At 46.6% G+C, this 24,470-nt stretch overlaps 1 protein-coding gene across 1 annotated transcript in view; it reads right to left on the bottom strand.

Annotated features, from left to right (window-relative positions):
• The window catches only part of LOC123078257 (kinesin-like protein KIN-13A), a 15,730-nt gene extending 5,457 nt beyond the window's left edge, over positions 1 to 10,273 (bottom strand). Inside the window, exons 1-6 of the mRNA XM_044500691.1 lie at positions 9,729 to 10,273; positions 6,635 to 6,868; positions 6,247 to 6,423; positions 6,015 to 6,119; positions 734 to 811; positions 559 to 640 (exon numbers count right to left, since the gene is read on the bottom strand). Coding sequence (XP_044356626.1) covers positions 559 to 640; positions 734 to 811; positions 6,015 to 6,119; positions 6,247 to 6,423; positions 6,635 to 6,868; positions 9,729 to 9,860 — 808 coding nt within the window. The 5' untranslated portion in view covers positions 9,861 to 10,273. The remainder of the gene's footprint in view (positions 1 to 558; positions 641 to 733; positions 812 to 6,014; positions 6,120 to 6,246; positions 6,424 to 6,634; positions 6,869 to 9,728) is intronic.
• Positions 10,274 to 24,470: the final 14,197 nt, after the last annotated feature.

Raw genomic sequence — 24,470 nt, 5'->3', positions numbered from 1 at the left:
ACTGCTGTCGATGACCTCTTGTAGATGTTTCTGATACCAAAATTGGAAGAACTTAAATTTCTAAGTACTCTAGGCTGCTAAGGTAAAAAAAGTGCTTTGAATTGGCTTCCTTTATTCATCAGGTTTAAGTCCCCTCTTATATAGGCAACTAACTTGGCCAACAAGGCAAAACTAAACTGATTACAATCTGAACACTTTCTCTCTTTATCTAAACTGACTCTGCAAGCTTTTCACTAATTGGATTCTGACTCAACTCGAGGCTACAGAAACAGTCTCCCCTGCTACTCATGCCTCCTATGGTGGTTCCTTTGGTACATTGGTGTGGGTACTACGGCTATAGGTCTTGCCCCATGTAACAAATACCAAAACATAACAAATCATAAGCACACTGAGGACATGATTTACCAACATTGGTGTGGGTACTACGGCTATAGGTCTTGCCCCATGTAACAAATACCAAAACATAACAAATCATAAGCACACTGAGGACATGATTTACCAGAACATCTACATAAATTACAACTTAAGTGTTTTAGCTTGAAACCAGCATTATCTAACCTGTTTGGCCATATGCAAAGCATGTTGCTTTGGTCCTTTGGAAAATTATTGGTATAATGGGCTCCACAGTCTCCCGGTACACCTGCTCAAACAACCCAGCAACTTATATGCTAAGAATAACATGTTGAAAAGGAGAAAAGGAGACAGCCATTGATGATGGTTAGGAAAGTAGTACCTCGTCATTAGTTACAGCCTCATCCAGGACAGCATCAAAGCAGAATTCATGTTTGTCCACATAAGCCGTCAAATCCACCTTCCAGCGGAGACTTCGTGTTAGCCCAAATCACATGATAAGCTAAAAAGGCTTATGATTCACAGTTTTATTATTGATAAGTATGCATGACAGTTGAGTGTTGCATCTTATACGGACATGCTTCTTTTTGTCAGCAAAATGAGGACACACTGCCAAGAAAACAGCAACACATGGAATAGTTTATCTCCAGCAATCCTGTTATGTAATACTCCTCCGCTCCAAAATATAAGGTGTATTTTTTTTTCTTTCAAAAAGTCAAACTTCTCTAACTTTGTTTAAGTGCCTGATCGACAGGCTTCCGCTCCGCAGCTCAGCTCCTGGAGTGGCACTGAACGTGTTGGCTCCATGCTCTCCCAGAGCGGAGCGGAGCGTAGGCCATTTTTTCGGAGTTGCAAAAGTGCCGCTCTGCGCGCTCCGCATCTAGATGGAGCTGGGAGTTGAAAAGTGGGGAGTGGAGGCCTGCCAAACAGGCTCTAAGTTTATACAGGCTCTAAGTTTATACAGAAATCATTAGATATGCCGTGAAATATATTTTCATATTTTATTTATGTAGCATTGTAGACGTTGATATATGTTGCTATAAACTTGGTCAAACATAGAAACATGTGACTTTTGAAAAAACTAATACACCTTATATTCTGGAACAGAGGGGGTATAATTAACCCCCATAGGTGAGAATGTAGTTTTTGCCAGTCATACAGTTGTACATAGCAACAATGTTACGTACATATAATATTTATAAACCCATAGAATATTCCAGACCCCACCTTGTGTGGGAGCTTTCAGCACTGGGTACGCCCTTTTATGTCTAAGATACTACGGGGTGAAACTGTGAAAGGAAAGATAGTGCACCATTGCAGGATGTAGATAGACACTGATAAGCACATAAAGGAATTCAAATGCCCAGAAGAAAGATTCTTTTGCATTAAATGATTTAAACTCTTCGTATAAATGTTGCATGAAAAAGATAGGTCTTTTCCCATGGCTGAACCAAACCAGATAGTGGTGGTGTGGAATGTGCGTGGCATTAATAGCCCCGCTAAGCGACATGCAATAAAGAACCTGGTTTCCCTCTCGGGTGCGAGTGTGGTGTGTCTTCAGGAAACTAAGATGAAGCTGTTGGACCTGACCCTGGTTCGGCAATGCCTTGGGCCAGCTTTCGACACCTTCTTCGTGCCCGCGGTTGGGACGTGTGGTGGACTGCTTCTAGCTTGCAAGTCCGATTGTGTGTTGATGACCAACCCGCATATTACGACGAACACAGTCACGGCTAGGATCACGTATGGGGAGAGCAGTTGGTGGTTCACTGGGTTCTATGGACCACAGGACGAGGCGGACAAAGTGGACTTCCTTCAGGAGCTCAAGGACATGCGCGACTTGCCCGTGGGACCTTGGATGGTGGGAGGCAATTTCAATCTGATTGCCGACACGGCTGAGAAGAGCAACGACCGTATAAACAGGCGCATGATGGGTAGATTTTCGAGGTGCATTAATGATCCTGAGCTAAAAGACCTCTACATCAACGGGAGAAGATACACGTGGTCTAACGAGCAGTTGCAACCTACGTTGGAGAAACTTGATTGAATCTTGGTTACAGTGGACTAGGAGGCGCTTTATCCGGCCTCTTTCCTCTCGGCGTTGAGCACTGGCGTGTCTGATCACTATCCGCTGCATCTTGCTCTTAATCCGGATCTTCGCAGAGGAAGACGATTCCACTTTGAGGCCTTCTGGGTCAAAGTGCCCAGGTTCCAGGAGGTGGTTCGGCAGGCTTGGGAGACGGACACTGGGATGGAGAACCTTTCAAAAGGCTTGCCGCCAAGCTCAAATCCACGGCGAAAGCGTTGGCTAATTGGAGTGACCGATACGTTGGTAGTGTGAAGCAGCAAATTCTGATCGCGACGGAGGTGATCCTTAGGTTTGACATTGCTATGGAAACTAGGGTTCTCACTCATGCTGAGGTGGACCTTAGGCGGCTGCTCAAGCGTAAGCTTCTTGGGCTCGCTTCGCTTGAGAGGACCATATCCCGGCAGCGCTCGCGTATTCTGTGGCTGAAGAAGGGGGATGCTTGTATCGAGTTCTTTCACGCGCATGCCAGCAACCGTCGTCGCAAAAACTACATGGCCAAGCTTAAGGTGGATGATGTGATCACATGTGAGCATGAGGAGATGGCCGAGGCCATGGATGCCTTCTTTGCCCGTCTCATCGGCGAGGCACCCAAGCGGGCTTACACTCTGGACCTGCACGAGATCGGCCTGCCCAGTTTGGACCTTCGGCACCTAGAGGGAGATTTCACTGAGGAGGAGGTTTGGGCTGCTATTTGTGCGCGGGATATGGACAAAGCGCCCGGGCCTGATGGGTTCTCGGTCAGGTTCTATGCCGCCTGCTGGGCCATCATCAAGGAGGACGTCCTTGTTGCGTTTGCTGCCTTGGGAAACTTGGACTTCAGAGGGCTCACGTCCATCAACCAAGCGTTTGTTACCTTGCTGCCCAAGTCAGCGTCGGCTTTAGAGACCAAAGACTTTCGCCCCATAAGTCTGCTTCATAGTTTCCCAAAGCTCGTGGCCAAGGTTCTGGCTGCTCGTGTGGCGCCGGAGATGCCCAACATTGTGGGACCGCACCAAGGGGCCTTCATCCGAGGGCGCTGCTTGCATGATAACTACATGATGGTCCAAGGCACGGTCAAGAGACTTCACTCCTTGAAGAGGCCTGCGGTTATGCTGAAGCTCGACATTAGCAAAGCTTTCGACACGGTGGACTGGGCTTTCTTGCTTGAGGTCTTAAAGCACGTGGGATTTGGTGACCGATGGATTGCTTGGATCGCCGGGCTGCTTGCCTCCTCCACGCGTGTGCTCGTCAATGGCATTCCTGGCGAGGTAATCTTTAAAAGATGTGGTTTGCGGCAAGGGGACCTGGTGTCCCCGCTTCTCTTTGTCATGGTGATGAGCGTGTTGCACTCCCTCATCACTCACGCTGCAGCGAGAGGGCTGCCCTCGCCGCTAGCCACTACGGACTTGCTGCACCGCACATCAATCTTTGCCGACGACGCGGTCACATTCATAAAACCTGATCGCATGAGCCTTAGGGCGTGCAATTTGCTGCTGGAGGATTTTGGCGTGGCTTCTGGGCCGAGGACCAATCTTGCTAAATGCTCGGCCCACCCCATTCGTTGCTCTGAGGAACAGTTGCAATTGATTTCAACCGAGATGGGCTGTCAGGTTGGTGGTTGGCCTTGTCGTTATTTGGGCCTCCTGGTGGGCTTGAGGAAGATAACGGCGGCCCAATTTCAGTTCTTGATCGACAAAATGGGAGATCGCTTGCCTTCTTGGCACGCCAGATTGTTATATCGTGCCGGCCGACTGGAGCTCTTGAAGACTACCCTTGCCTCCATGCCCCATCCATGCCATGATTGCTCTTGACTTGCCATCCAAGACTCTCGAGGCGGCCATCAAGATCTGTCGGGGTTTCCTATGGAAAGGTTGGCGCGACGTGCACGATGGACACTGTCTCGTGGCATGGGACCAGGTGTGTGCCCCAAAGGAATATGGTGGGCTTGGAGTGCCCAATCTCCGGCTGCTCAACTTGGCTCTCCGGGCAAGATGGCCGTGGCTTGCAAGAACGGACCTTGCTCGGTCATGGGACGAGTTCAATATCCAGGTTGCTCCGGAATCCATGGCGATATACAAGGCCGCCACGAGATGCATCATTGGCGACGGTTCCACGGCTTTGTTTTGGACAGACTGGTGGTTGGAAGAAGGGCGATTGCAAGCTGCCAAGCCTCTTTCGGGTGGTGAAAAAGAAGGCTACCAAGCTCACAACGGTGCGAGACGCCCTCTTGGAGGGATGGTGGCGGGACGTCTAGCCTAACATGACAGCAGACGCGATAAGGGAATTCCTTCTGCTGGTGGATCGTGTACAGAACATTGAGCTCCCCGAAGACACTGGGATAGGCTGGTGTGGGCTTGGGACGCGCGAGACTCTTTCTCAGCTCAATCGGCCTATCGTGCCTTCTTTGCTGGCCGCGTGGAGGCTTCTGGGGCGACGCAAATTTGGAAGTCTAGAGCACCGGCATCAACTAAGTTCTTCACTTGGCTCGCGGCCAAGAACCGGTGCTGGACGGCGGATAGACTGCCAAGACGGCACCTACCTCACCCTGTTGCGTGCCGACCAGGAGCCTGAGTCCATTAATCACCTCCTTCTTGGCTGCGTATTGGCAAGGCAGGTCTGGTCGGTCATAGCGACGAATTGGGGTAAGACAAAGTGGATACCGTCACACGACTCTTGTTTGGTGGAGTGGTGGACCACGCTGGATATGCAGAGGGAGGCGCGAAAGGAAATCTGGACGGTGATCACTCTCGTGGCTTGGACTCTCTGGCGGCACAGGAATGACATTGTGTTTAATGGGGCCACGCCGAGCATTCAAGCGGTGCTTGATTCGATAATGAGTGAAGGACACAACTGGAGGGCAGCTGGGCTCCTACGGATAGACGGTTCACTTCCAACTAGGGTAGATTCGGTAGACAGTAGCGAGTAATTAGCATGCGGTGTTTGGCACGCTGTGCCGTGGGTGCGTTGTAACTAAACTTGCCGTCTTGGCACTCTTCTATCTATGATCTCGATACGTCTGCTTGACGTATCCTTGAAAAAAAAGATAGGTCGGATTATCATAGGCTGTAAATGTACTTGTTGATGCACATCATAATTCATGGCCTAAATCATATTGGCGTTAAAATAATATATAGTGTTTACGTATTGCAATAAATGTCATACTGCAAACAAGACTACAATAGGCATGATGGAAAACATGGAAGGAGTAAATGGATTGTCTCTCTTACTACCTCCGTCCTGGTTTATTAGTCCTCTATGTAATTTGTGCTAAATTTTGACCAAAGATTCAACTGACAAAATGTTAGTGCATGTCAACAAAAATTATATCGCTGGATTCGTATTTGAACATAGTTTTCAATGATATAGTTTTTTGTGACATGCATGAACATTTTGTTAGTTAAATTTATAGTCAAAGTTTGGCACAGATTACAACGGGGACCAATAAACCAGGACGGAGGTAGTACTACATTTGCCTCTACTGCATCACAAGACATCTACAAGTCCCATAGAAAGATGAAACACAAGAACCAAATAATTTTATCTATTGAACTATTGCAGACATAATGAAGAATACCAATGAATGGATGAAAGATGGTACCTTTAATTTAGGTTCATGAACAGTCAAGAATTGAGAATTATGTACATCTATTACGTCATCCTCCTTTCGAGATATTTCCTTTCTGTTCAGAGGCCTCTTCCTTACCTGACATTGTTACTAGTATTAACTGAATAATATTTTCACTAACAATAAGAAACAAAGAAAAGACTGAATTGTGACTTCATTGCATAACTGTAGACATAGTAGAAGTACTTGGAAGTGATCAACGCACCACAACTTTAATCTTTCCTACATTACTTTCTTTAGTATTGCTCTCTTTTTCTCTTGTGATTGCACCACCATAATTTTCTGATAGACCTTGCTGGCTTCTTGATATTATATCGTCCTCATCGTCATCAGTTTCCTTTGGCACAAAGGGTGAAGCTTCAAATGGTTCTGATGCTACATTCTGACAACAAAGAGACCATAGCTGGATTAGACCGCGAAGAAGTTACTTTGAAGAGCAGAAATCAAGATTTGGACATCACATGTGTTTGAATCCCTTTGTCACATGCAACGTCACCCTAGTTTCTAAAAGGAGCAGGCATGCACAATGAGCAGATGCCCATATAACATGTGGGCATAGAAAGTTATTTTGCTTATACTAACTAGAGTAATACCTCAGAAAGAAGCTCACTGTCATCCATTGCATGAAGATCCAAAAGGCCAGCTCCGAATTCACCTCTAAGTTCGGGTGAGTAGAATCCATCTATGGGGGGGCCACCACTGAAGCTCTGGGTTGTCGGTGTGTATGGCTCAGATATAGGTGCAGATGCTGATTCGCCATTAAAATTCAGGCTCCTTAATAGCATGTAAAGCTTCTGTTTTTCTTCGATCGATTGGGGCCCATACCCCTACCAAATAAATAGCAACTGTTGTAAAACTGTATATAATCACTTGGCAACAGCATGCATGTATTGATAAAGCGCTTATCGTTGAACAAGCCAGAAGTCCTACAAGGCTTTAACAGATTAGCAATATTAGACACAGTGCCCTAAGTGCGAAATATGAACCGAACCACAAATAACAAACAAGGCCTCAACATGAGGACCTCACGCATATACTGTACATGGGTCACCCAAGCACAGGAGTAAGGTCAGACCTTTGCACTAGATGCCATAATCAAAAGTTGATATAATCATATCGACAATGCCACATACATATGCCTATGTAATACAGTAGAGTGAATTGCAAAAAACCACCACATTGAAGCGTAGGTTTGCAGAAAAGTCTCTTCTACGAATTTGTGCCCGAAAACACTGATTCTTAGCCTAATCTTTTGCAGAAAACACTAGTTGATGGCTTTAGCCCATTTGATGACGATTATGACAGATGGAGCCCACCATTTGCTGATGTGGCTAACGGTCTTTTTGCCAAAACGTCCTCCCCTCCCTAAAAAAATTCTCCCCTAAAAAACTACCCTCTCCCTGCTCCTCCACCTCCCTCCGGCGCGCCCCCGCCTCCCAGCGCCGCCACCTCCCTCCCGACGCGCCCCCGCCTCCCAGCGCCGCCACCTCCCTTCCCGGCTACGACCCCGACGCGCAGCTCGACCCGCCTTGACGGGAAGGAGGAGGGACGAGGCGTGGTGGAGACTGGGCCCGCCGGATCCTGGCGCAGGCCGTCCTTGGACGTGGGTTGTGGAGGCGGGGAACATCGGACCCGGCCGGATCTGGCATGTGGTGGCACAGGACGTGGGTGGCAGCGATAGAAGGTAGTCTGGTCGGCGCGCTAGAGGCGGAGTGGTGGTCGGGGCAGCTGCTCCAGGTAGGCCACCCGGACCGCGCGTTACTCCGCGGCGAGCCGCGGCGACAGGGCTCGTCTACGCGACCGCCTGGTGCGGCGACCTGCCGGAGCAGACGCAAGCGCCCTCCTCGCCGCCAAGTTCAGCAGGGGCTTCGCGTCCACCGCCGCCGAGCGGGTTGCACGCCGCGCCTCGGGCTCAACCTCTGGCGCCCTTGCTCGGCGTCCACGCCAGCAAGAGCAGGCTCGCCTGCGCCTTGAGGATGCGCTTGTGCCGCGGCCGTGCTCTCTGCTCCCATTCCCGGTGACGAGACCCATCAGCCATGGCCGGCGTGCTGCTGCTCTGCTCTCTGGGCAGCCCAAATTCACCAGCAGCGCCGCGCAGCTCGGCACAAGCAGCGACGGCGGCGCGCAAGCTGCAACAAGCAGCGACCTCGACGGTGAGCGCGCGGTGGCCGACGGTACCAAGCGCATGGCGACTCCAAGCCAGCAGCGCTGCCGCGTGCATGAACCAGCCACCGCCTCGTCCTCTGGTGCTCGTCCCACCACCGCCAGATGCGGCACCACCGGCCAACGCCGATGAGCCAACCTCTTCCCCCCCTCTGGACGGTGTGGCCATGGCTGGCGACGAGGACCATGAGCGCCGATGCCTCTGCTGCAGGCCGGCGACAAGGAGCTGATTGCGTTTTGCACTTTTACCCGAAGGGTGACTATGCAAAAATACCAGGGCCCCACATGTCATAATCCAGGTTAAAATGCATAAAACAGTTGATCAGTGTTTTTTGCAAAAGATTAGGACTAAAATCAGTGTTTTCTGGCACAAATTCGTAGAAGAGTCATTCCTGCAAACCTACGCTTCAATGTGGTGGTTTTTCGCAATTCACTCAATACAGTAGGTGTTCCTTGAAATTCAAGACGAGAAATTTGACACTTCAAAAGGGCATTTAATGCAACAAAAAAAACAGCAGACACAATATTTTTCTGATTTTCTCACTAAGTAATATTTAATTGTTTGCATCATAATAGATCAAATTGCTGAGGTTTCAGCTTAATATACTTGGCATTCAAAGCAAACTGATGTGAATACCATTTCATATGGCACAAAATGCATCCTCTAATTTGCATCCAAGATACAACAGATTTATGTGTGCACCAGCTCAAGATTATAAAAAAAATCACATCGCGAATCTATTTAAAACGAATAGAGTAATCTCCCAAAAGAGCGGGTGCTATTTTGTGTCCATTCAATCCATCCAGCTTACTTCTTCAAACTGAAGAGACATAGTTCCACCATCCAGGTTAACAGTGTGCAGTTCTAAACTAAACTTTCATGTAATGCAGGCAGTTAACAGTGTGCAGTTCTAAACTAAACTTCATGTAATGCAGGCAGTGGTTTCAAAACAGTATGCGGTAAGACACTACCTTCCAGCTAACTAGCAGAACTATCAACCTAACCATTAAGTCTGGCTGTGCCAGCCTTCCTAACAGGACTAGAGACAGGCGTGCCAGCCATGTAATTTCACAAGGCGTGATAATCATGAGCATAGTTTTGACAGATTGATCCTTCAGGAGCACAACCCCAACTTGCCAGGCTCAGAAACAGCAAATTTCCCACATATGACTCGAATATTTATACATCAGTCATGCAGCAATGTGAGCTTCAAAGCCAGCAATTCGTCGTTGTACAATACAACCGGCAACTCTCACTCAACTTGAATCGATCCCTGAATGTGGGCGACGAATAAACTCACTGGCTTCCGTCCATTTCTTCACCGACCCACAGAAATAGGAGTGACTTGAACGAAATACACGCGCGCTGGTACGGACACGCACAAGATCCGCGTGGCTAAGCTAGCGATCGTGCAATTGCAGGTGACGACCCGAACATATACAGCGTGGTATCAAAACGTGCGGAAGGACCACGCCTACTGGAAACGACGAATAGCTGGAGGCGATCAGAAGAGACGCACGAACCTGCATGAGAAGGTTCGGGAGGATACCGCCGCCGCGGAGGTCTCCGGCCATCCCCATCGCCAGCCCGGGCCCAGGAGCTGAGGAGGACACCGCGAGGTGCTGCAGCCCCGCGGACTGCAGCCACCGGGCCATCACCGCGTCCCCCGAGTCAGCCGCGGCGGACGACGCCGCGGCAGCGGTGGCAGCGGCCGCGCCACCGCCCCCGCCGACGCGCTGTGGCCGCTTCTGCGGAGCCAGCTTGGCGTCGCGCAAATCGCGGGGCGGCTACGAGAGAGCAGCGTGGGATCTGGAGCTTCTGCAACTGGAGCCCAGATCTGGGGGTGAGACGAGCAATGTGGGTGGGATTGGCGCGGGGTGCGGGGCAGGCAGGGTTTGGGACGAATCGGGATCGATGCTGATCGAATTTGTTGTGGGATACTGGGATTGCAGGGGAGGGGAGGGGATTTTGGGGGTGGATTGCACGAGTTTGAAGGTGGTTCTCAAATAGTTTTTGTCGAGAGAGACGTTCTGAGTTGTGACGTTGTTGGTGGAGAACAATAGCCAGAATGCCACCCTCAGAAACCGAACTTACCAAACTACCACTATGAAAAACCAACTTGCCAATATACCACTACTTTCAGTTTTCTCTAGCCAAAATACCAATAGTGACTAACGGAGACTAACACCATCCAAAAAGACTTCTATACCCTTACCTCTTCACAGCGCAAGCATACATTTCAACAACAAAAAGAGCAACTATAGTGCAACATTTCAACAGCCAATTGACATGAAAACATCACCAACTCAACATGATTTTACTTTGCATCATCCAACAACAAGATAGCAACTTTTCAGCAGCATTTTGACAAATTCCAGCAGCATTTTGACAGCATTTCAGCAACATTTTAACATGAAAACATCACCAATTCAACATAATCTAAGTTTACATCATTGAACATCAATATAACAACATTTCAGCAGCATTTTGACAGCATTTCAGCAGCATTTTGACATGAAAACACCATCAATTCAGCATAATCTCAGTTTGCATCATTGACCATCAATATAGCAACAATTCAATAACGATACATAATGGTTTGAAATAAGATAACATCAACAACGATACATAATGGTTCAAAAGAAGCTAGCATAAATACATAATGGTTCAGACCACCATTTTTTCAAACAAAATATCATGGTTCTCACAACCATAAGCAAAAGATGATGATTCTCCCAACCAAATGCACTAAACTCCCCGTAGAGGGCTAGGAGCAGCAGTTTTGCTCCTTGTAGATCCACTAGGAGGTGTACAAGCAATTGCAATAGTTGTTGCCCTCTGCCTTGTCATTGGACTTGTAGGAGTATCAAGTTGAGTACCTTGCTTAGTTGGTGTCTTAGGAGAAGTAGCCGCAATGCTTGCTTCAGCCTTCGACTTTTTCCTACGTTCAAAACAATATTGTTAGTAATTAATATGCAGGACATTTGGCAACAATGTGAGAAGAAGTAGTATCATGAAAGAAATACCATGGAAGAGGAGTAGCATCATGAAAATAATATACAAGTGAAAGAGATGAGACTTATGAAATAAATACCGCGGAGGAGGAGTAGCATCTCGATCCGCATCACTTTCCATCTCAGGCTCCTTGCATGTCTTTTGAAGATGGCCTATTGCTCCACATCTTTTGTATTTGTGTCTTCTACTGGTTCCACCTTCGGCGTAATTCTTTATCCTCCTAGTTCTTGGACGTCCAGCACTCATGGTAAGTTTGGGAGGGATCATATCAAATCCAGGATTTACCTTGGGCCATTGGGATCTGTCCCTAATTGGCATGAGAACTCCAGCATATGCCGCTTGGAACCTTGCCACCGAGAAGCACACTGCAACATAATCCTCTAGCTTGGCTTTTTTGGAGAAGATGAACCGAAGAGCATGTGTGCAATGTTTACCACAAATCTGCCATCTTCTACAAGAGCACTCGTTTTTCTCCAAGTTAACGGTCTGCCTCCATCCATTTCCTGAAATCTCAGCTATATTTGGCGATGCTCTTGCTTCCAAATAATGCAGCCCCTTACTTTTCAGATTCAACTCCTTTATCACACTAGGTAGTATGTAACCTAGTAGCGCTTCACCAACGGCTCTCCTTTTCTCAAACAATATCATTATCATTTCTCTAAGGTTGTCCGAAAGCTCAACAAGTGCAAGTTGCTTCACATCCTTAATCTAATTGTTGAAAACCTCTGCCAAATTATTACTAACGTACTCAACTTTGGTCATTGCTGAAAATTTGCTTCTTGTCCACACACAGTTGTGATGCATGTTCAAATAGGCTATTGCTTCGGCGCTTTGTGCTTGTATTTCTGCCATTAGTGAATCATGCTTCTCTACTTCATATGTCCAAGCTACAGGCCACATATTATCTAGTATGTCACCTTTGAACTTTTTCTTGAAGTTGAGCATTAGATGCATCATGCATTCTCTATGTTCACAATTTGGGTAGACCTTAGAAATGGCATTCTCCAACCCCTTGCATGCATCGGTATGGATTGCAAGCCCTTGTGGTTCTCCAATAGCCAATTTCAACTGCTCCATGAACCATACCCAATTTTCTTTATTTTCTTTCTCAAATATTCCAAATGCTACCGGAAACATCCAACTATGCCCATCTACACCAATTGCGGCTGCAAATTGGCCAGTGTATTTCCCACAAAGAAAAGTTGCATCAACCCCCAAATATGGTCTACACCCTGCCCAAAACCCATCAATGCATGGCTTGAATGCAATGAACAACCTATTGAAAACATGCACAATTTCACCCTTACTATTGGTAGTTGTTTTTACATCTATCTCAAATATACTTTCAGGATTGGCTGCCAACAATTCAGCTCTAAAGTTCCACAACAACTGAAAATTCTCTTTATATGTACCTTCTAATTGATCCTTTGCACGAGCTCTCCCTTTCCAAACATCGGTGTATTGAAGCTTAATATCATACTCCCTTTGCAAGCGTTCTTTAAGTTGTTTTGCACTCACCGTGGCATTCTCCTCAAGTGCAGCCTTCCCTTTATCAGCGAGCCAATCTCTATTTGCCATTCCTTTGCTGCAGTTTTTGCTCCCACAAGTATGTTCAAAGGGAAGTTTCTTTACCTGCAATGACATCAAGAAACACAAGTGTCAAATAAATAACAATATAAAGAAAAGAAATAAACAATAACATGTGCCAAAGAAAGAAGCAAACAATGCTACTAATCATACCATGAAAGTGTTAGTGTTCGGTAACTTGGAGGCATGTATCCTCCATGGACAATCCTCATCGGTGCAACTAGCCCTGAATCTTTTAGTGTCACTATACTGCATGTCAAAGGACCAATCTTCTCTAATTGCTAGTTGTCTCAATGCAACTCTAAATGCTTTGGAGTTAGGAATTGTGGCTCCTACTTTGATTCGAGGATTGTTTTTATCATGGAGATAAGTAGGAGCCACATTGTTTGCGAGTAATCTCTCATCATCCCCTCGCACATGATGTGGATCATAAGAGTTGTCAACATCTAGTGTTCCCAATGGTACTCTTGCAGCCTTTGGCTCGACATTTTTCTGTGGCTCGGCATTCTCCTTTGACTCTGCATTCTCCTTTGACTCCGCATTCTCATGCAAATAGGTGTTCTCCTCACCGCATCCTACAGGCTCATCATCCTCATACTCGCCTTCATAGGCTTGCTTCGGCCAAGCAAAGAATGGAGCATGAATAGGTTGGTCATCCATATCCTCGGCCATGACAGGAGCTTGTTCCTTGTGTTGCTGTTTGTTCTCAATGGTCACACCAAACCTCACTATTTTTGTGTTAGAACACCTATCAAATAATTCAGCTATCTCTGATTCAGAGATCAATGGGATGGTGTTATATCATGTTCCATACCAAATGGTCATTCTCTGATCAGGAGACCACTTGAACTTCTCCTCCACAACCTCCTTTATCCGCGCCACAGACAAGTCCTGACCGACCATGAAATCCCATGTTTTGCCCCTTCTGTAAACTCTTTTGCCATCTACAATTGTCAAGTAGGACTGAACATCTATTTCTACTTTGAAATCGCCCATCGAATCGACTCTGAAACACAAAAACACAGCAAATTCTAAATTTGCTGCACTTACAATGAAAAGATCCATGAAAACAGGGGGAAATTTTGTACCGTTTGCCGCCGGGGGTGTACTGGAGGGTTGGAGGCAGAGGAGCCACTCGAAGGCGAGGTTGCAGGGGAGGCCGCGAGCTGGTCCGGTCGGTGCCAAGCAATGGAGCGCCGCCGTCAGGCTGATCTGGGACGAACTCGAGCAGATGGATGACCTGGGTGAGGTTGCAATGGAGCAGGGGAGGCCGGCGAACTAATCTGCGCCGTTAGGCTGGTTGGCGCCGGAGTCGAGGCGTCGGGCGGCCAGCCAGGCGCCAACGAGCAGGAGTGAGAGCGTTGGGCTTCCCAGCCACGAGCCCAGGGAGGAGGAGGGCGGCGCGCGGAGGGAGCTAGGGGATGGGTGACGGAGAGGGTCAGAGGGAGAGAGGAGCTGCAGGGCGGCGCCGGCGACGGTTGGCTCCTCGAGCCGCCATGGTCCTGGTGTCTGCGTGCGGGAGGAGAAGGGGAGGAGAGGATAGGGTTAAGAGCCACGGGGGTAATTTTGGAATACCCAAAAAACTTACCCTTTGCTTCCGGTTTGACTAACAGAAAAAGTTTGACAACTAACGGAGATGTTATTTTGACAAGAAAAACTGAGCTTGCAGTGGTATATTGGCAAGTTGGTTTTTCATAGTGGTATTTTGGCAAGTTCGGTTTCTCGTAGTGGCATTCTGGCTATTTCTCTTGTTGGTGCTGGTGAGGCAACTTTGAAACGATAAAATGGGCACGCTTCAGTCTACTGCCCCCTTGGTCGCATAAGATGCTTGCAGGGTTCGCGTCGCTCCCGCGAGCGACGGGGGGAAACCCTAGCCGTCGCCCCTCCAGTCCTCTCCTCCCTTTCTCTCGTCTTGCCGCCGCCGGCAAAGCCTGGTCGGTGGTGGCGGCGGCGGGGCATCCTCTCCTCTTCGTGCTGGGTCGGGCGGCGCAGGACGCCCTCTTCGCGCGGGGACGCATCGCTTTGCAGGGCGCGGCGGCGCTGGCGGCTGTGCCGCGGCACGGGACGCCCTCTTCGCGCGGGGGCGCATCGCTTTGCAGGGCGCGGCGGCGCTGGCGGCTGTGCCGCGGCGCGGAGGGCTGCTTGGCAGCTGTCGGATTCGGGGTTCCGCAGACTTTTAAGAGGTTCGAACTCTGGGGTGCGTGCGAAGAACTCTCTCTTCCCTACCTGCCTGCTCAACAATCCACAGCCTAGCTCAACGAACCCAAGGACAAGAGACACAGCAGTTTATCCTGGTTCGGGCCACCTTGCGGTGTAATACCCTACTTCAGCTTTGTGGTGGATTGCCTTGAGGGGCTGAGGATGGACTAGTATAGTGAATGAACAGCCTCAAGAGGAGAGGTGTTCTTGAGCTCGATGAGCTGGTGAGGTGGTTCGGGTGGAATCGATCCCCCTCCCTATGGTGGTGGCTAAGTCCTATATATAGTGGCCTTGGTCCTTTTCCCAAATGTAGGCGGGAAGGGATCCTACAACGACCAAATTTGAAGGCGAACAACCAGTACAAGCTACCCTGACAAAAGCAGTCTTCGCCTGCAAAAGGCTCTGGTGGTGACGCTGCGGTGGGCTTCATGATGACCTCCGTCCTGTCGTCCTGGCGGTCTTGGTCTTGTTTCACCGATATGAAAACCTTTGCTTGATTCCTCGGGACTCCGCGCCTGTGATGTCTACTACACAACCTTCTTCTTGTAGACGTTGTTGGGCCTCTAAGTGCAGAGGTTTGTAGGACAGTAGCAAATTTCCCTCAAGTGGATGACCTAAGGTTTATCAATCCGTGGGAGGCGTAGGATGAAGATGGTCTCTCTCAAACAACCCTGCAACCAAATAACAAAGAGTCTCTTGTGTCCCCAACACACCCAATACAATGGTAAATTGTATAGGTGCACTAGTTCGGCGAAGAGATGGTGATACAAGTGCAATATGGATGGTAGATATAGGTTTTTGTAATCTGAAAATATAAAAACAGCAAGGCAACTAATGATAAAAGTGAGCACAAACGGTATTGAAATGTGTAGAAACAAGGCCTAGGGTTCATAATTTCACTAGTGCAAGTTCTCTCAACAATAATAACATAATTGGATCATATAGCTATCCCTCAACATGCAACAAAGAGTCACTCCAAAGTCACTAATAGCGGACAACAACCGAAGAGATTATGGTAGGGTATGAAACCACCTCAAAGTTATCCGTTCTGATCAATCTATTCAAGAGTCCGTAGTAAAATAACACGAAGCTATTATTTCCGTTCGATCTATCTTAGAGTTCGTACTAGAATAACACCTTAAGACACAAATCAACCAAAACCCTAATGTCACCACAAGTATCCGCGGGTATGATTATACGATATGCATCACACAATCTCAGATTCATCTATTCAAACCAACACAAAGTACTTCAAAGAGTGCCCCAAAGTTTCTACCGGAGAGTCAAGACGAAAACGTGTGCCAACCCCTATGCATAACTTCACTAGGTTACGGAACTTGCAAGTTGATCACCAAAACATACATCAAGTGAATCACGTGATATCCCATTGTCACCACAGATAAGTGTTGGAAATATGACCTAGAGGCAATAATAAAATGGTTATTATTGTATTTCCTTGTTCATGATAATTGTCTGTTGTTCATGCTATAATTGTATTAACTGGAAACCGTAATACATGTGTGAATACATAGACCACAACATGTCCCTAGTAAGCCTCTAGTTGACTAGCTCGTTGATCAATAGATGGTTATGGTTTCCTGACCATGGACATTGGATGTCATTCATAACGGGATCACATCATTAGGAGAATGATGTGATGGACAAGACCCAATCCTAAGCATAGCACAAGATCGTGTAGTTCGTTTGCTAGAGCTTTTCTAATGTCAAGTATCATTTCCTTAGACCATGAGATTGTGCAACTCCCGGATACCATAGGAATGCTTTGGGTGTACCAAACGTCACAACGTAACTGGGTGGCTATAAAGGTGCACTACAGGTATCTCCGAAAGTGTCTGTTGGGTTGGCACGAATCGAGACTGGGATTTGTCACTCCGTATGACGGAGAGGTATCTCTGGGCCCACTCGGTAATGCATCATCATAATGAGCTCAATGTGACTAAGGAGTTAGCCACGGGATCATGCGTTACGGTACGAGTAAAGTGACTTGCCGGTAACGAGATTGAACAAGGTATTGGGATACCGACGATCAAATCTCGGGCAAGTAACGTACCGATTGACAAAGGGAATTGTATACGGGATTGATTGAATCCTCGACATCGTGGTTCATCCGATGAGATCATCGTGGAACATGTGAGAGCCAACATGGGTATCCAGATCCCGCTGTTGGTTATTGACCGGAGAGTCGTCTCGGTCATGTCTGCATGTCTCCCGAACCCGTAGGGTCTACACACTTAAGGTTCGGTGACGCTAGAGTTGTAGAGATATTAGTATGCGGTTAACCGAAAGTTGTTCGGAGTCCCGGATGAGATCCCGGACGTCACGAGGAGTTTCGGAATGGTCCGGAGGTAAAGATTTACATATGGGAAGTCCTATTTTGGCCACCGGAAAATGTTCGGGATTTTTCGGTATTGTACCGGGAAGGTTCTAGAAGGTTCCGAAGTGGGGCCCACCTGCATGGGGGGACCCACATGAACGTGGGTAGTGGGGGCAAGGCCCCACACCCCTGGTCAAGGCGCACCAAGATCCCACCTTAGAAGGAATAAGATCATATCCCGAAGGGATAAGATCAAGATCCCTAAAAAGGGGGATAACAATCGGTGGGGAAGGGAAATGATGGGATTTCTTTCCCCCACCTTTGCCAACGCCCCAATGGACTTGGAGGGCAAGAAACCAGCCCCCTCTACCCCTATATATAGTGGGGAGGCGCATGGGAGCAGCACCCCAAGCCCTGGCGCCTCCCTCCCTCCCGTGACACCTCTTCCTCCCCGCTTGCGCTTGGCGAAGCCCTGCCGGGATCGCGCTACTTCCACCACCACGCCGTCGTGCTGCTGGATCTCCATCAACTTCTCCTCCCCCCTTGCTGGATCAAGAAGGAGGAGACGTCCCCGCTCCGTACGTGTGTTGAACGCGGAGGTGCCGTCCGTTCGGCGCTAGGATCATCGGTGATTTGGATCACGACGAGTACGACTCCATCAACCCCGTTCTCTTGAACGCTTCCGCGCGCGATCTACAAGGGTATGTAGATGCACTCCCCTCTCTCTCGTTGCTAGATGACTCAATAGATTGATCTTGGTGATACGTAGAAAATTTTAAATTTCTGCTACGTTCCCCAACAGTGGCATCATGAGCCAGGTTTATGCGTAGATTCTATGCACGAGTAGAACACAAAGTAGTTGTGGGCGACGATTTATTCAATTTGCTTACCGTTACTAGTCTTATCTTGATTCGGCGGCATTGTGGGATGAAGCGGCCCGGACCGACCTTACACGTACTCTTACGTGAGACAGGTTCCACCGACTGACATGCACTTGATGCATAAGGTGGCTAGCGGGTGTCTGTCTCTCCCACTTTAGTCGGATCGGATTCGATGAAAAGGGTCCTTATGAAGGGTAAATAGCAATTGGCATATCACCGTTGTGGCTTTTGCGTAGGTAAGAAACGTTCTTGCTAGAAACCCATAGCAGCCACGTAAAACATGCAACAACAATTAGAGGACGTCTAACTTGTTTTTGCAGGGTATGCTATGTGATGTGATATGGCCAAAAGGATGTGATGAATGATATATGTGATGTATGAGATTGATCATGTTCTTGTAATAGGAATCACGATTTGCATGTCGATGAGTATGACAACCGGCAGGAGCCATAGGAGTTGTCTTAATTTATTGTATGACCTGCGTGTCAATGAAAAACGCCATGTAATTACTATACTTTATTGCTAACCGTTAGCCATAGTAGTAGAAGTAATAGTTGGCGAGACAACTTCATGAAGACACGATGATGGAGATCATGATGATGGAGATCATGGTGTCATGCCGGTGACGAAGGTGATCATGCCGCGCCTCGAAGATGGAGATCAAAAGGCGCAAGATGATATTGGCCATATCATGTCACTTTATGATTTGCATGTGATGTTTGTCATGTTTACATCTTATTTTCTTAGAACGACGGTAGCATAAATAAGATGATCCCTCACTAAAATTTCAAGAGATGTGTTCCCCCTAACTGTGCACCGTTGCGAAGGTTCGTTGTTTCGAAGCACCACGTGATGATCGGGTGTGATAGATTCTAACGTTCGCATACAACGGGTGTTGACGAGCCTAGCATGTACAGACATGGCCTCGGAACACAAGCAAAACACTTAGGTTGACTTGACGAGCCTAGCATGTACAGACATGGCCTCGGAACACAAGAGACCGAAAGGTCGAACATGAGTCGTATAGTAGATACGATCAACATGGAGATGTTCACCGATGATGACTAGTCCGTCTCACGTGATCACGGCCTAGTCGATTCGGATCATGTATCACTTAGATGACTAGAGGGATGTCTATCTAAGTGGGAGTTCATTAAATAATCAGATGAACTTAATTATCATGAACATAGTCAAAAGCTCTTTGCAAATAATGTCGTAGCTTACGCTTTAGTTCTACTAAGATATGTTCCTAGAGAAAAATTTAGTTGAAAGTTGATAGTAGCAATTATGCGGACTGGGTCCGTAAACTGAGGATTGTCCTCATTGCTGCACAGAAGGCTTATGTCCTTAATGCACCGCTCGGTGTGCTGAACCTCAGCGTCGTCTGTAGATGTTGCGAAACATCTGACATACACGTTTTGATGACTACGTGATAGTTCAGTGCGTAATGTTGAACGGTTTAGAATTGAGGCGCCAAAGACGTTTTTGAAACGTCGCAGAACATATGAGATGTTCCAAAGACTGAAATTGGGATTTCAGGCTAGTGCCCACGTCAAGAGGTATGAGACCTCTAACAAGTTTCTTAAGCCTGCAAACTAAGGGAGAAAAGCTCAATCGTTGAGCATGTGCTCAGATTGTCTGAGTACTACAATCGCTTGAATCGAGTGGGAGTTAATCTTCCAGATGTGATAGTGACGGTTCTCCATAGTCACTGCCACCAAGCTATTAGAGCTTCGTGATGAACTATAACATATCAGGGATAGACATGATGATCCTTGAGCAACTCGCGATGTTTGACACCGCGAAAGTAGAAATCAAGTAGGAGCATCAATTGTTGATGGTTAGTAAAACCACTAGTTTCAAGAAGGGCAAGGGCAAGAAGGGATACTTCATGAAACGGCAAATCAGTTGCTGCTCCAGCGAAGAAACCCAAGGTTGAACCCAAACCCGAGACTAAGTGCTTCTGTAATGAGGGGAACAGTCACTGAAGCAGAACTACCATAGATACTTGGTAAGATGAGAAGGCAGGCAAGGTCGACAGAAGTATATTGGATATACATTATATTAATGTGTACTTTACTAGTACTCCTAGTAGCACCAGGGTATTAGATACCGGTTCAGTTGCTAAATGTTGGTAACTCGAAATAAAAGGCTACGGAATAAACGGAGACTAGCTAAAGGTGAGATGACGATATGTGTTGGAAGTGTTTCCAAGGTTGATGTGATCAAGCATCGCATGCTCCCTCTACCATCGAGATTGGGGTTAAACCTGAATAATTATTATTTGGTGTTTGCGTTGAGCATAGACATGATTGGATTATGTTTATCGCAATACGGTTATTCATTAAAGGAGAATAATGGTTACTCTGTCTATTTGAATAATACCTTCAATGGTCTTGCACCTAAAATGAATGGTTTATTGAATCTCGATCGTAGCGATACACATGTTCATGCCAAAAGATATAAGATAGTAATGATAGTACCACATACTTGTGGCACTGCCACTTGAGTCATATTGGTATAAAACGCATGAAGAAGCTCCATGTTGATGGATCTTTGGACTCACTCGTTTTTGAAAAGATTGAGACATGCGAACCATGTCTATTAGTATATATGCATGAAGAAAGTCCATACAGATGGATCATTTGGACTCACTTGATTTTGAATCACTTGAGACATGCAAATCATACCACATGGGCAAGATGACTGAAAGGCCTCGTTTTCAGTAAGATGGAACAAGAGAGCAACTTGTTGGAAGTAATACATTTGATGTGTGCAGTCCAATGAGTGCTGATGCACGCAATGGATATCGTTATGTTCTTACTTCACAGATGATTTGAGTAGATGCTGAGAATATTTACTTGATGAAACACAAGTCTGAATTATTGGAAGGTTCAAGTAATTTCAGAGTGAAGTTGAAGATCGTCGTGACAAGAGGATAAAATGTCTGTGATATGATCATAGAGATGAATATCTGAGTTACGAGTTTGGCACACAATTAAGAAATTGTGGAAATTGTTTCACGACTAATACCACCTGGAACACCATATTGTGATGGTGTGTCCGAACATCATAACTGCACCCTATTGGATATGGTGCATACCATGATGTCTCTTATCGAATTACAACTATCGTTTATGGGTTAGGCATTAGAGACAACCGCATTCACTTTAAATAGGACACCACGCAATTCCGTTGAGACGACACCGTATGAACTATGGTTTAGAGAAACCTAAGCTGTCGTTTCTTAAAAGTTTGGGGCTGCGACGCTTATGTGAAAAAGTTTCAGGCTGATAAGCTCGAACCCAAAGCGGATAAATGCATCTTCATAGAATACCCAAAACAGTTGGGTATACCTCCTATTTCAGATCTGGAAGCAAAAGTGATTGTTTCTAGAAACGGGTCCTTTCTCAAGGAAAAGTTTCTCTCGAAAGAATTGAGTGGGAGGATGGTGGAGACTTGATGAGGTCATTGAACCGTCACTTCAACTAATGTGTAGCAGGGCACAGGAAGTTGTTCCTGTGGCACCTACACCAATTGAAGTGGAAGCTTATGATAGTGATCATGAAACTTCAGAAAGTCACTACCAAACCTCATAGGACGACAAGGATGCGTACTACTTCAGAGTGGTACGTAATCCTGTCTTGGAAGTCATGTTGCTAGACAACAATGAACCTACGAGCTATGGAGAAGCGATGGTGGGCCCGGATTCTGACGAATGGCTCGAGGCCATAAAATCCGAGAGGATCCATGTATGAAAACAAAGTATAGACTTTGAAAGAACTACTTGATGGTCGTAAGGCTGTTGGGTACAGATGGATTTTAAAGGGAAGATAGACAATGATGGTAAGTGTCACCATTAAGAAAGCTCGACTTGTTGTTAAGATGTTTTCCGGCAAGTTCAAGGAGTTGACTGCGATGAGACTTTCTCACTCGTAGCGATGCTAAGAGTCTGTTAGAATTATATTAGCAGTTACTGCATTATTTATGAAATCTTGCAGATAGGATGTCAAAACATTGTTTCCTCGACGATTTTCTTGAGGAAAGGTTGTATGTGATACAACCAGAAGGTTTTGTCAATCCTGAAAGATGCTAACAAGTATGCAAAGCTCCATCAATCCTTCTAAGGATTGGAGTAAGCATCTCGGAGTTGGAATGAACGCTTTGATGAGATGATCAAAGATTTTGGGTTTATACAAAGTTCATGAGAAACTTGTATTTCCAAAGAAGTGAGTGGGAGCACTATAGAATTTTTGATGAGTATATGTTGTTAACATATTGTTGATCAGAAATGATGTAGAATTTCTGGAAAGCATCCAGGGTTATTTGAAAAGTGTTTTTAATGGAAAACCTGGATTAAGCTACTTGAACATTGAGCATCAAGACCTATAAGGATAGATCAAAAACGCTTAATAGTACTTTCAAATGAATACATACCGTGACAAGATTTTGAAGGAGTTCAAAATAGATCAGCAAATAAGGAGTTCTTGGCTGTGTTACAAGGTGTGAGTATTGAGTAAGACTCAAGACCTGACCACGGCAGAAGAAAGAGAAAGGACGAAGGTCGTCCCCTATGCTTTAGACGTAGGCTCTACGATATGCTATGCTGTGTACCGCACCTGAAGTGTGCCTTGCCATGAGTTAGTTAAGGGGTACAATAGTGATCCAGGAAGGGATCACATGACAGCGGTCGAACTTATCCTTAGTATCTAGTGGACTAAGGAATTTTCTCCATTATGGAGGTGGAAAGGGGGTTCGTCGTAAAGGGTTACGTCGATGCAAACTTTGACAGTAATCCGGATGACTCTGAGTAGTGAACCGGATTCGTATAGTAGAGCAGTTATTTGGAATAGCTCCAAGTAGCGCGTGGTAGCTGCATCTACAAGATGACATAGAGATTTGTAAAGCACACACGGATCTGAATGTTGCAGACCCGTTGACTAAAACCTCTCTCGTAAGCATAACATGATCAAACCCTAGAACTCATTGAGTGTTAATCACATGGTGATGTGAACTAGATTATTGACTCTAGTAAACTCTTGGGTATTAGTCACATGGCGATGTGAACTTTGAGTGTTAATCACATGGTGATGTGAACTAGATTATTGACTCTAGTGCAAGTGGGAGACTGTTGGAAATAAGCCCTAGTGGCAATAATAAAATGGTTATTATTGTATTTCCTTGTTCATGATAATTGTCTGTTGTTCATGCTATAATTGTATTAACTGGAAACCGTAATACATGTGTGAATACATAGACCACAACATGTCCCTAGTAAGCCTCTAGTTGACTAGCTCGTTGATCAATAGATGGTTATGGTTTCCTGACCATGGACATTGGATGTCATTCATAACGGGATCACATCATTAGGAGAATGATGTGATGGACAAGACCCAATACTAAGCATAGCACAAGATCGTGTAGTTCGTTTGCTAGAGCTTTTCTAATGTCAAGTATCATTTCCTTAGACCATGAGATTGTGCAACTCCCGGATACCGTAGGAATGCTTTGGGTGTACCAAACGTCACAACGTAACTGGGTGGCTATAAAGGTGCACTACAGGTATCTCCGAAAGTGTCTGTTGGGTTGGCATGAATCGAGACTGGGATTTGTCACTCCGTATGACGGAGAGGTATCTCTGGGCCCACTCGGTAATGCATCATCATAATGAGCTCAATGTGACTAAGGAGTTAGCCACGGGATCATGCGTTACGGTACGAGTAAAGTAACTTGCCGGTAACGAGATTGAACAAGGTATTGGGATACCGACGATCGAATCTCGGGCAAGTAACGTACCGATTGACAAAGGGAATTGTATACGGGATTGATTGAATCCTCGACATCGTGGTTCATCCGATGAGATCATCGTGGAACATGTGGGAGCCAACATGGGTATCCAGATCCCGCTGTTGGTTATTGACCAGAGAGTCGTCTCGGTCATGTCTGCATGTCTCCCGGACCCGTAGGGTCTACACACTTAAGGTTCGGTGACGCTAGAGTTGTAGAGATATTAGTATGCGGTTAACCGAAAGTTGTTCGGAGTCCCGGATGAGATCCCGGACGTCACGAGGAGTTTCGGAATGGTCCGGAGGTAAAGATTTACATATGGGAAGTCCTATTTTGGCCACCGGAAAATGTTCGGGATTTTTCGGTATTGTACCGGGAAGGTTCTAGAAGGTTCCGAAGTGGGGCCCACCTGCATGGGGGGACCCACATGAACGTGGGTAGTGGGGGCAAGGCCCCACACC

The sequence above is a fragment of the Triticum aestivum genome, chromosome 3D (genome assembly GCF_018294505.1).
Source record: "Triticum aestivum cultivar Chinese Spring chromosome 3D, IWGSC CS RefSeq v2.1, whole genome shotgun sequence".
Lineage (NCBI taxonomy): Eukaryota > Viridiplantae > Streptophyta > Magnoliopsida > Poales > Poaceae > Triticum > Triticum aestivum.
The sequence above is the reverse complement of the archived record's forward strand: the minus strand, read 5'-3'. Positions and strand labels throughout refer to the sequence as shown.